A 13,517-nucleotide genomic window follows, 5' to 3' on the forward strand; every position below is an offset into this window, starting at 1 on the left:
TTTGACATATACTATATAATACATACTTTTCATTGAGATTGCTTTAAAAAGGTAAGAACTGTTAGTGATTTTCCTCGAAGGCACATTTAGTAAATGTCTAAAAATGTTTTATTGTACCTGATATTCCCTTTCTACAGTTATTAAACCATTGAAATGTGTCCTTTTTATTAGAAACGTCACTGTATAATGAGCATTAGAAATGCAGAGGTGAAACTGAAACTTGGCACAGGAAATGATAAGTAGGCGTGGGAAAAATAGATTTGTTGTCGTAGAAGAAAGGTATCTGGTAAAAATGTTTCTAATTCTTTTTATGAGCACAAAGCAAATGAAAGGGGAGTAGATAAGAAAATGCGATACTAAATTATGTGCATTTTTTGTTGCACAATGATTGATGTCAGCTTTCCAGGTCATGTATTTTGATAACCAAATATTGGAAGCTGAAAAAAATTAAAATTAAAATGGTATTATTTTCAGCATTGTTGAGTATTATACTCTTACGCTATTGATGTATTTAACTGCTGTAATAACATGATTTTTGTATTGACATGGTTATATAACATTTAAGTAAGAGCTATCTTTTATATCACTTCCTTGGAACATTTCAGGACCTCAGTGTTGTGTTTCAACCTGTTTTGTTGTAGAACATACGCATTACTTTTTAAAATGGAAGTGTAATCTTGAGAGTTTTCTATTTTGTTTTTTGGAATTCTAGAATTAGGTCACGTTTGTAAGAAAGTAAGTCTTTGAGCAGACTTTGTGATTTTTTTTTTTAAACCATAGGAAATCTTATGGTGTGCTTTAATTAAAAAATAAGCCAGATTTTTTAAGGTTTATTGAGATGTAGTTAACTAATAAAATTTTAAGATATTTAAAGTATACATCATGATGATTTGATATATGTATACGTTGTAAAAGGATTCCTCCCATCTAGTTAAATTAACACATCCATCACCTCACATATTTATATATATATTTTTTGTTTTTTGATGAAAACATTTAAGTTCTACTCTCTTATCAAATTTCAGTTATATAGTACAGTACTATCAACTGTGGTCACCGTGTTATACATTAGATCCTCAGACTTTATTCATCTTATAGCTGAAAATTTGTACCCTTTTAGCCCCCAACCCCTGTGAACCACTCTCCTACTTGTTCCTATGAGTTTGACTTTTTTTTTTCCAGATTCCTCGTGGAAGTGATATCATGCAGTATTTTTCTCTCTCTTTCTGACTTATTTTACTTAGCGTAGTGTCCTCAAGGTCCATTATGTTGTTGCAAATAGCAGGATTTCCTTTTTTCTTATGAATGAATAATATTTCATCGTGTGTGTGTGTGTATCACATCTTTATCCATTCATCCATTGATGGACACTTAGGTTATACATGTCTTGGCTGTTGTGAATGAATAAGCCACATTTTTGTAATCTAATTTTTACCTTAACCCAGTCTGTCTTAGAAATTTGTAGAGCATGCCCAAACTATAAATTTGACTTTATCTGCTTGCTTTCATAATAGGTACATATTTCTCTAAAAATTTAATTTCCATAAAAATGCAACTTTAATAAAAATTAAGAACACCACTATTTTAACAGTTGTTATTCTTAAATTGTGGGCTTAGAGATGATTTTTTTTGTTATGGACATGTGTAAACTTTTCTATGTTCAGCAAATATTTTAGAATTAATACATATTTCTTTTATAATCTGACTTATAATGTCATTTTATTTTATTTTTTCTATAAATTTATTTATTTATTTTTGGCTGCTTTGGGTCTTCATTGCTGTGCGTGGGCTTTCTCTAGTTGCAGCGAGTGGGGGGTACTCTTCCGTTGGGGTGCACAGGCTTCTCATTGTGGTGACTTCTCTTTGTTGTGGAGCATGGGCTCTAGGCACGCGGGCTTCAGTAGTTGTGGTTCGCGGGCTCAGTAGTTGTAGCTCAGGCTCTAGAGCACAGGCTTAGTAGTTGTGGCACACGGGCTTAGTTGCTCCGCCGCATGTGAGATCTTCCTGGACCAGGGATTGAACCCACGTCCCCCTGCGTTGGCAGGCGGATTCTTAACTGCTGTGCCACCAGGAAAGTCCCTAATGTCATTTTAAAATACATCTTTAGTTAATAAACTTAATAAAATGTCTATTTCTCCTCTTTTTAGAATATAAAGTTACATTACAATTATTACAATTTTGTAAAAACATCTTTAAAGAGACTGGATAACTTGGCTTTTTTGTTTTTTAAATACTGCAATTGTTCTTTCTAAGTTTGATCTTTTATTTTAGGACATATTGATACATTTACTTCAAAGCTTTTCCTGCTAGAAGAAATCACCTCAGAAGAATTAAAAGAAAGACTTTCAGCACTCAAGTAAGAAGCTTTACTTTGTGGTGGGAACTTAAAAACGTAACATGATCACTAATTTTCCTTTATCTGTAAATATTGGTTAAGTTTAAATTATTTATTTTCAAGACTTTTAGTCCTTTTTTACATTGAGGCTTCCCCCTGACCCAGTTTGTGATCCATTTCACATTAATCATTTCCATTTCCAAATTAAATGTACTAGTGACACTAGTATTTCTACTTAAGACAAAGGAGGCTAGAACAACAGACGAGTCCTCCATCTTGGTAGTGTATGGGAGCATAAGACTCTTAGCTCTCAGGGATGTATACACTCATTTGGACACCCTAACTTCTAAAGGTTTGTTCTTTTACCAACTATTACTGTACATCGGATTGAAATGAATTTAATTTGCATCTCACAACTTTCCGGGAAGGACTGGTGGTAGTTTTATCTCCATTTTATATATGAGGAAACTGGAACTTGGAGTGACTTTCCCCTGAGCATACAGCTGAACTAGGGTGACAACCTTGGTAGTTAATATGTTTGATTCACCTTGAAGGATGGGAAATTGTCCTGACTTTTATTACTTGCATAGTTCCAGCTTTGGGACTTGTCATAGTTTTTGAAGCCTCCAGATTCAAACTTGAATTCTCTGCTTATACTTAAAAACATCTACTTCTATTATAAGGATTGCTTCTTTTGAGGAGTAACTTTTTATTTACATATGTGAATAGAAAAGCTTTTCCATACATTACTCACTGCCTGCTCTACCTCTTCCAATGAAAACCATTTTCAAATAAATAATAAAGGGAATGAATTTAAGTCTAGAAGAGATACTAAATCAATATATTTCATTTCCCTTTATTCATTTAAAGTACCTCTCAATTTCTCTGGTTACCACCACCATCTCTAAAAGGCAAACTCTTCTGCAGATTAGTTCTACTAAAGGCTTTTTAAACTTTTAATCTTTAAAAAAATTTTAAACTTATAAACTTCTTAAAAAGTTTATAGTTTCAGTATAAAATAATGATCTCTTTACAACTGCTCTGACTCACACAGCCAAATACTTGATGATTTTGAAGAGAAATCAGAAAATGGCAAAAAATTAATTAAATATTATAAGTGAATCAAATTAGAAATAAATTTTGGTGTTCTGTGTTTTACATTATTTCATCTGTTGTTTTTTTCTGTTATTGAGGATATTTCTCTTCCTGAGGAGCTAAAATTGTTAAGAGTAAGTTTTCTTGTCACTTAATTTTATATAGATTTCTTCTGTTTAATAGGATATCAAGTTTATTTAACATCCTTCAACACATTCTAAGAAAATTAAGTAGGTAAGTACTTTGGAGGCATTTTGCGTTGATATGTCTAATTTTCTTGGGTGAAAATTCATAGAAACTTTGAATATATGTTGTTAGGAATAGATAGAAAATAACCTAGAAATACAGAATTTATTCTACTGTGTCAAATTTGAAATTGTGAAAATATAAATAAGAAGGTAATATAATAGTCTCTGGCTTTAATGAGCTTGCAATTACATTTTTCTGTAAGGCTATTGTAATGGTTTCCTATTGCCACTATAACAAATTACCACAAACTTAGTGGCTTTAAATAACACAAATTTATTCTATTATAGTTCTGGAGGTCAAAAATCTGAAATCATTTTCAGTGGACTAAACTTTTGTCAACAGGGCTGGCTCCTTGTGGTGGCTCTGAGGAGACAGTTGTTTCCTCACCTTGATTTTCAGCTTCTAGTGGCTACCTGTATTTCTTTTCTTTTTTAATTGAAATATAGTTGGTGTACAGCATTATGTTAGTTTCAAGTTTACTACATAAACTTGCAAGTGATATGACATTTGCAAACATTGTGAAATCACAATAAGTCTAATAACCATCTGTCCCCATACAAAGTTATTACAATAATATTGATCATATTCTTTATGCTGTGTATTACATCCCTGTGGCTTATTAGTTTTATAACTGGAGGTTTGTACCTCTTAAATCCCGTTTGCCTATTTCTCCCTACACACACCACCCGCAACCGGCAACCACCCTTTTGTTTCTGTATCTGTAAGTCTGTCTTCATTTTGTTTTGTTTGTTTCTTTTGTTTTTCGGATTCCACATATAAGTAAGTCATGTGGTATTTGTCTTTCTCTGACTTATTTCATGTGGCATAATACTGTCTAGATCCATCCATGTTGTTGCAAATGCAAGATTTCATTTTTTATGACTGAGTAATATTCCATTGTATACATATCACATCTTCTTTATCCGTTTATCAATGAACACTTAATTTGCTTCCATATCTTGGCTATTGTAAATAATACTGCAGTGAACATTGGTATGCATATATCTTTTTTAATTAATTTTTTTGTATTCTTGTGGTAGATACCCAGGAGTGGAATTGCTGGATCATACGGTAGTTCTATGTTTAATTTTTTGAGGAACCTCCATACTGTTTCCCATAGTGGCTGCACCAATTTATAGTTCCACCAACAGTGTACAACAGTTCCTTTTTCTCCACATCCTTGCCAACACTTGTCTTTTTGATGATAGCCATTCTGACAGGCGTGAGATAGTATCTCATTGTGGTTTTGATTTGAATTTCCCTGATGATTAGTGATGTTGGGCATCTGTATGTCTTCTTTAGAGAAATACCTATATATCTTAACTTGTAGCCCCTTACTCCATCTTCAAAGTACATCATTCAAATTTTTGCTTTTGTTGTCACGTTGCATCCTTAATTGCATTTGCAAAGCCATTGATGGGTAACATTCACAAGTTCTGGAGAGAGGATGTAAACATCCTGGGGGAATATTAGTCAGCCTTCCATAGCTATATTGTTTACATTTTCAAGGTAAGGAAGCAACATAGAGGCTAGTCACTCGGTCCATAGCAAATCTTAGAATATAGATTCTCCACGTGATCATTTATCAAACCGTTTCATTATACGAACCTTTGCACGCCTTGTCTTACGCCCTTACCAAAAGATAAACTAAAAAACAATTCAAGAATTTGAACAAAAGGTCAAAAACCTCAAAGTTCTAACTCTCTTACTTTTTATGCAACTAGATAGATGCCAGTTTCCTTATTTATAAAATGATGGTGTTGATTTCAGTGATTTCCTAAGTACTCCTCAGTTATGAGATTCTGTGATTCTGTGGCAAGATTTTTGCTTTATATATTCCATTCTTCATGTGAAGTACAATGCTTAAACAGGAAATTTACCAAGTGCGTTTTGAAACTTGAATATCAATATCTTAGCTTATGTATTAGTTTTCAACTGCAGCTGTGACAAATTGCCACAAAACTAGTGTTGACAACAGGAATTTATTATCTTGCAGTTCTGTGAGTCAGGAGGCTAACAGGTCTTCTCAGGCTGAAATCAAGGTGTCATTTTTCTGCCTTCTTTTCTGTAGGCTCTGGGTATGGTCTGTTTCCTTGACTTTTGTATATTCTAGAGGCTACCTGCATTCTTTGGCTTGTGGCGCTCTTCCTTTCCTCCTTTTTCAGACTTTGAAAGGCGAGTTGAATCCTCCTCACATCACATCACTCTCACCTCTTTCAAAGCCATATCTCCTTCTGAGTCTCTTCTGCCTCCCTCTTCTGCATTTTAAGGACTCATGGTTACAGTGAGCCCACTAAAATAATCTAGGAAAATCTTACATTTTAAAATCAGCTGATTAGGAACCTTAATTTCACTTTAATTCCATCTTAATTCCCCTTTGCCGTGTAATGTAGCATATTCACAGGTTCTAGGGTTTGGGATGTATGTTTTTGGGGGAGGCCGTTATTGTGCCTACTGATATTTGTATCCATCCATGTACATTGCTGCCCCCATGCAGCACTTTTAAGATATTCTTTCTTGAACTGTCTCATTCTCCATGAATTCTCTTTGTAAACCAAAGCATTCTTCATTTTTAGTGAAGGAGGTTAAGATATAAAGTTTCACTGATAAAAGCTCAGCGTTTGAAATGTTACTTATTCCCACTGTCAAATCAATTATTATTCATTTCTTTATATGGGAATAGAAAATGGGGAAAAAATGCTCTGAGAATAAGAATAGTTCTCTGAACCACTTTTGTCAATACCTATTACTTTTCTGTTTAAAAGCAGTAATGAATTAATGAAAAACTTATCAGGTTTATAGGAAGATCCCTGTAAGTATGACTGATCCTTATTTTTAATGATAGATTGTGGGAAAGAACTGATATCTTCCAATGTACCTTTGAGCTAGAATGTAAAATCCCAAAAAAACCACAGTATATTAATCGTATCCTTTTAGCTCTTTATGTTGTTACACTGAATTCCTTAAAGCTTTCTAAAGGGAAAGGGAGAATGTAGATTTGACAGAACTTACTATTGTGACAATAGAGGATCATAACTAAGGGTATGGCTTTTGGTGTTTGACTGCCTGGGTTTATATCCAGGTCCTGCACTCAGAACTTTGGGCAAATTACTTAGCATGTCTGATTTTTGTTTATCTCAAATATGAGGTTAGTAATTAATATTATTCCTTAAAGGTTTGTTTTGGAGAATTTAATGATGAAATGGTTATAAACAGTACAGTCGTCATTAGCTCATGATAAACATTCAGTACCTATTAACTGCTTTGGTTGCTATTATTCTCATGGCCCCTCATATTGTGATTGTTCCATTGACTGTTTCTGCCACTTTATTTTAAACTTCTCAGTGTAGTGAATTTGTCACATTCACTTTTCTATCTCTGTTCACCTATTAGTAGACAGAAAGTAGGTGCAGTGTTTGTTTAATTAATTTAAATGTTGTGTATAGGACTGGTACGTGTATGTACTCATGTACTCATATATATATGTATATGTACTTTTCCGTATGTGTTGTCCATGGATTAGAGAATTAGGCAGACTGTCTGTTTCCCATTAAATTTTTGAAATTTTACAAATTAACTGATGTAACAGTGAAAAGAAAATAATTATATATCCTGAACTTGGAATAAGAACTAAAATGAGTTGCTGAAAAGGCATGAAAATAGTTTAAAAGATTCTTAAATCTTATTTGGTCATAAAAGTGTTTTTAGAGGTGGTATCCCATTCCCCTAATTGTTTTCAATTTTATTAATATATTATGATTAAGAAAGTGCTATTGAATTTGACACAGTGAACCAATGAGTTGAGTTTCCTTGTGTGGATTTAGCTTGCAGGAGGGTTCCTACTTGTTGTCTCACGCAGCAGAAGATTCTTCACTCCTGATCTACAAGACCTCTGATGGAAAAGTTACTCGGACAGCGTACAATTTGCATAAAACACATTACAGCCTTCCTGGTGTGCCTTCCAGTCTCTCAGTCCCCTGGGTCCCGTTAGACCCCAGTCTCTTATTACCATATCATATCCATCATGGAAGAATACCTTGTACTTTTCCACCTAAGTCACTAGGTCCCACAACACAACAAAAGGTAAGATCTTTTCTGAAATTAAATGTTCCATTAGGTTGTTTGTTATTATCTGTTTCACTGACTATATAATATTTCAACCTGATGTCCACATTTGCCATGTTAATCACAACACCATTCTAAAAATAATACTATAGGAAGCATAGATAAAGTTGTACGCTCTACTGAACCCAGTCATCATGTCAATAGAGCTTTTTATTTTTGTAAGGTTTATGAGTCAACTAAAGAAAATTCTATTAGCCTCCCCAGTGAGGGCATGGGTAAGGCAACCACATAGTTAAATCCCTATGTTCCTATGAAAAGCAAAGTTATAATTTTTTTTGCAATTTTTATTTATGTATACTGTTTCATTTCATTAAATATTTGAGGCAATTTGCAGAATACATGCAATAAAATTATGATGATACAATTAAAAATTAATAAGTAGGATATGGGAAAATATAAAAGCAAGTGTTAGTAATTAGTGACTGCAGTGCCTTATTAAAAGTACAATAGGGACTTCCCTGGTAGCGCAGTGGTTAAGAATCCTGCCAATGCAGGGGACACGGGTTCGAGCCCTGGTCCGGGAAGATCCCACATGCCGCAGAGCAACCAAGCCCGTGCACCACAACTACTGAGCCTGCACTCTAGAGTCCATGTGCCACAACTGCTGAAGCCCGTGCGCCTAGAGCCCGTGCTCCACAACAAGAGAAGCCACCGCAGTGAGAAGCCCGCCCACCACAACGAAGAGTAGTCCCCGGTCACTGCAACAAAGACCCAATGCACCCAAAATTAAATAAATAAATAAATAAATAAAAATTTTTTAAGTACAATAAGATGTTAAGATGTAAATTGTGTTTTAACGCTAAGTATTTTATCACTCAATATTTTAGTTATAATTAGTGTTATGCTCTTTATAGAATCCTTCCCCAGAAATACCAGTTGAATGATATTTCTCTGTCTGAAACTTTTGTAAAACCATGGTTAGAGATACTCTTTACCATGTCACTCATTCTTTATATCATGTAAGAAGTTCCAGTTTTGAGTTTAGTTGAAGGAAAAGTTTTATTCTCTACAAGTGAATCTGACTGTTCAGTCAGCAATAACACAGTACATTTTCCTTCCCTGCTGCCAAAAATCTTTGAACCAAAATTATTGTCTGAATTCTCTGCTCTTCTCAATATGTTTACCACAGACAATCTATCACGAGTATGTATTTCACTTCTCCATTCTAATGTTATTATTGAGAGGATCCTTTTAGAAATGACAACTTCTTACACGTTCTTAGTTGACTTTGGCCAAGAAAATATATAAATGTGGTTAACTAGTTGGGACAAGTGAAAGAATGGAGAAAGTGAGTTATTAGTATTTGAAGCCATTTTAGCTACAGTTTTTGTTGGCTATTTCCAGTGTAAATTCAATATAAGTAGTGATTTTTATAACCTCCTGAGGCAACATTTTCTTAACTTAAAAATAATAATTGAAAACTGTTTTTGAAGAGTTTATGTTATTTCTAAGAGAATGATTTTAACTTAGAAAAATCTGATTATAGTTTCACCTGTAACATTTAACTGTGTGAGTGGCTTATTCCTCTTTAGTGAAAATGAACAGTTTAATGTCTTGACACAATTCCATGTTTTCAGGATTTGACCACATAAATATAAACAGCTTAATTATGTATATGCTGAGCATTTGTTGATTTGTGTTTTTTTGAAGATATTTCATGCATTCAGTCCAAGGACAAATCCTTAGTGAGATTGTCTAGGACCAGGTTGTTGTACAGCCAAACATTAGGTACAGTAGACAATTAGCTAACTAGTGCTTGGTTTGATGTTTTTTTAAGCCCATGGAAAGTTTTTGGTGATCTCTTACACATCTCCCTACAATCTAGCCCTACATATGTAGGAATTACCCCATCTTTCTCCCTTACTTCCTCCTAGCGAGGCCATGGGAATGAGACTTTCTAGTCCTACCAAGCTAATAAGCACAGATAGGGATTCCAGCTTTAGCAGCAAGGGAAAAGACGAGAGCTTCAGGAAACCCTGGGACGTAAGATCTTATATGGAACAGAAATGATCTACTTATTTCATGATGTAAAAACTCATATGACAGATATCTCCGTCTCTAATACGATTCCTTAGTCCCTAGTCCACTTGAACTCAGATGTCACCTTTGTGTAGTAAGTAGTACCTTAAGCACTAATCCTGAGAGATACCCCAGTAGAGCCTGTGTCTGCCTCTTTTTGCATCAAGCAGAGCTTAATAGGAGGATCCCATTTGCTTCCTGTGCTACTCCGGACTTCTTCTGATTCTAGTCTTTTTGTAATGGCTCTGTGCCTATCCCTTTTCTCCTTCCACAGCTTCTGCTATAAATGTGGATCACATACACACACACACACACACACCCATGCGCATACATACATACACATATAGGGTCAAAATGCTTGCAATATGGTAGATACAAATTAGTGTGGTCAGTATACTTTTATAGTAAATACCACTTGAGTGGGGAGTGGTATACATAATCTAAAAATCACAGCAATTTTTTAATCTGTATGTTAAAAAAGGTCTTCAGATTCAGATAGGCAGACTGGCAGACTCAAACCCTAACTCAAGTTTGTCTTTTCTAGTCATCTAATTGTAAACCAAAAAATGCCCCTAAAGAGACAAGATATTAGGTGAGGGTAGCTGGAGTTTGATTCATTCTTAGTGAGCCAGTAGCCTCTTGGGGCAATGCTAGTAATATTTCTGTTGTATAAGGAATATGAGAGAGTGTGATTGGAATTACAATCATTTCCAGGTCTGAAACACACTGGAGAAGATGTGAAGAAATAGAAGGGGGTGCAAGGTCACTAAAGAAAATAGAGGTAGATATGGACAAGTTCTGGGGAAATGGTTTCAGGCTGTACAGCTTTTGTCCTTCTCTGTAAGGCCTGGCTTTCTCCATTACCTCATTTTAAAATTTTATACTCTTCCAGTGGCCAAGGGGATGACAGTATTTCCAGACCTCATCTTCAGTGGGACTGCAATTAGCAAGGGGTTGCATCCTAAGAATACACTCTCTCTTCCCTAGACTGTGTGAGCTAGAAAGTGGGAGTGAGTAGCAACTTGTGCTGAGGAAGAGTAGATAATAAGGTAGAACCAGCACCCCAACAAAGCTTCTTTCCCCTGCTTCTCTTCTTCCTCTTTTCCCATCCTCTGTAATCGCCTTCCAATTTTTCCTTCCCCCTTTTCTTTTTTCTTTCTTTCTTTCTTTCTTGCTCTTCTCTTCCAGCCTCTCAATTTTCCTTTCAAATTGGGGTCTTTTTTCTTTTCCCTTCGTTTCACTTTTATTCTTTTTATCCTTCTTCTTTTTTGGACTCTTCTGTTTTTCTTACTCTGTCTCTTTCTCCATTTCATAATTTCTTCTCTCTCTTTACCACCTCTGACCTTCTCGTATTTCCTTTCCCTCCCTTCCTATTTTTCATTTCTCCTGCCCTTCAGTTTCATTATTGTAAGCACATTGCTCTAAAGGCCTGTCATTCCCTCATTTTCTCATTTAGCATTTCAAACTTTCCCAAATTTAGCACAAAGTGTGGTTTTCCTCTTCACTTCTCTCCATTTACCCTGATGTATCTCCTTCCCTGATTGTTATTTGAAAGTTTCGTACTTTAAAACTCTGTCAGATTAAAGCTTGCTTAGAAGCAGTTAAGTGGCTAGGGATTAAAAATATATAAAGGACCATTTGCAAGGTAATTAGTCCATGTGTAAATAATAGAGTTGACTGTGTTTGAGAATGTTGTAAACATGTTAAGCCGTCCTGTTCTTTGCTTCATCTCTTAGATTGGTGGAACAAGAATGCCTACCCGCAGCCGCAGGAATTCGGTTTCCATGGAAACCAAAAGTCTGCCTACTCAGCAAGTTGAAAATGAAGGAGTGGCTCCAAGTAAAAGAAAAATAACTTAAGGACTGTACCATGGAAAACGAAGAAAAACCAGTTATCACAACATTCAATTTAGCAAAGTTTGAGGGGAAATATACCTGAAAGATCTGTAGGCAAGAGGAATGTTTTTATTTTACTGTTCTTGAGAGTTTTTATAGTGCCTCGAAAATACACATTGACTATGTGAAGCAGTGTTCCAACTAAAATGGAATGTTGTGCTCTTAACACCTGATGTTTGAGGAGGCTCCAGATTGGCAGGGAAATAAAGAGAGAAGAAAGTATTTTTATAGTAGACCTTTTGCAAAAAATTGTAAGTAGGAAAATAATTTGCTTTTTTTCAAGAGCAATATTTATCATTATGTATTATGTTAATAATTTGAGTTGTATTGCCGGTCTGTTGAGGTTGGCTCAAAAGGTTAAATCTTGCCACTGTCAGAGATAATTTTGAGCTACGTAAACCTTATTTCTGACCCATCTGACAGTTTTTATATACTACTTTAAAATGATGATTGTTGCAGGTTAATGAAGTTAATATCTTTAAAAACTTGGAGAAATTCCATTGCAGAAGCCAAAAAAGGAAAATAAAAAATAAAAAACTCTCTGCCTCTAAAAATTCACAAGTAAGTTAACAGTTTTTTGTTGGGCAATCATCAGTTTGTTTAAAAAGAAAAAAACTCTTGTGGTGTAACAGGTTCGGTGATGAATGCCTCTATCTCTTGGCACAAATCCTGGCTAAGTGTTGAAATACACTACTAAAAGCAAAGAGATGAGTATAGTTTCCAGAAAAATCTCATATTTCAACCAACAAGGCTAATGTGTGGTAAAACGGAAGGTATTTTTCTTCATCTACACTGATTCATTTAAATTTTTCAGGACCGTGGAGATGAATTTGGAAAAGGGCATGATCAATTGATGTTATTATAGCCAATAATAAGAAGGGATGGACTTAAGAAGGGATGGACTTATTTAACTTTTGTATTCCTCTTCTTTAATGTGCACTAAATATGTGCATCTTTTGTAAAATACAAGCTTTGTAATCCAGGGCAATATTTCTTTGTTTTTGGAATTTTTTATGCATTTTATGTTAATATAAGAAACTAGTCCTAGAAACCTTCTCAGCTGTTATAAATAGCAGTTAAGTATTTTATTTACTACCAAGTTTTGATTTTCCTGGTTGGTTATAAAATATTTTTTTAATTAATGAGCAATTACTAGTAAAGTTTTATGCATTTTAATATATAGTTTCCTCATCCTGCCATTCCCATTTTAAAATATTGAGCTTGGTTTTCAGTGGTCTTGATCTTTTTTTTTTTTTTTTAACTTTGTCATATACCCATATTTCCCAGAAATATTCCAGCTGTGAGTTATTTGGCAGTGAACCAAGGGAGAGGCAGGGATTCCTTTGGAATTTGCTCTTTTAAAAAAACTAAACAATGATTGCTTCAGACTTCTGAATACCAGAAAGACTTGGCTTTCATTTTTTTAGTGTACTTTTTACTTAGTAAAATGTGTGATCTTACAGGTGGTTATTTTGAGATTATCTTAGCCATCTATCTGAGTAACCATGATAATATATATAAAGCTAGACTTTGTTTTCCACTTGTGCTTTATCAAGCCTCTTTTTTCTAATGTATATTTGATCTTGTGTTCTTTTTCTTGATTTTTAGTACTGAGAATGTATAAGCAAGAAAGTGACATTGGCAGTATGAGCAAAGATTTAAAAAAAAAAAAACAGACTCAGTGTTGGCAAGGATGTGATGAGCTTGACCCACTTATATCTCTGAGGTGAAGGTATAAACATTTCATTCGGTAAATGTTTGAGTGCATCTGTACTGTATGCCACATAACCTAAAGTAGG

General features: G+C 34.6%; 1 protein-coding gene across 15 annotated transcripts in view; it reads left to right on the forward strand.

Annotated features, from left to right (window-relative positions):
- ICE2 (interactor of little elongation complex ELL subunit 2) overlaps positions 1-13,517 on the forward strand; it is a 93,042-nt gene that overhangs the window by 54,043 nt on the left and 25,482 nt on the right. For 11 of the 15 annotated variants that reach the window (XR_009007554.1, XR_009007553.1, XR_009007550.1 and 8 more), the window contains 5 exons: positions 2,272-2,356; positions 3,614-3,664; positions 7,504-7,762; positions 11,560-12,279; positions 13,327-13,450. Coding sequence is in view for 1 of the 15 variants with exons in the window: in XM_057543364.1 (XP_057399347.1) it covers positions 2,272-2,356; positions 3,614-3,664; positions 7,504-7,762; positions 11,560-11,682 (518 nt within the window). In the remaining 14 variants the exon portion in view is untranslated. Of the gene's footprint in view, positions 1-2,271; positions 2,357-3,613; positions 3,665-7,503; positions 7,763-11,559; positions 13,259-13,326; positions 13,451-13,517 lie in introns of those variants that run through there. The other 4 variants (XR_009007557.1, XR_009007551.1, XR_009007559.1 and 1 more) reach the window with 4 other exon arrangements.

The sequence above is a fragment of the Balaenoptera acutorostrata genome, chromosome 3 (genome assembly GCF_949987535.1).
Source record: "Balaenoptera acutorostrata chromosome 3, mBalAcu1.1, whole genome shotgun sequence".
Classification (NCBI taxonomy): domain Eukaryota; kingdom Metazoa; phylum Chordata; class Mammalia; order Artiodactyla; family Balaenopteridae; genus Balaenoptera; species Balaenoptera acutorostrata.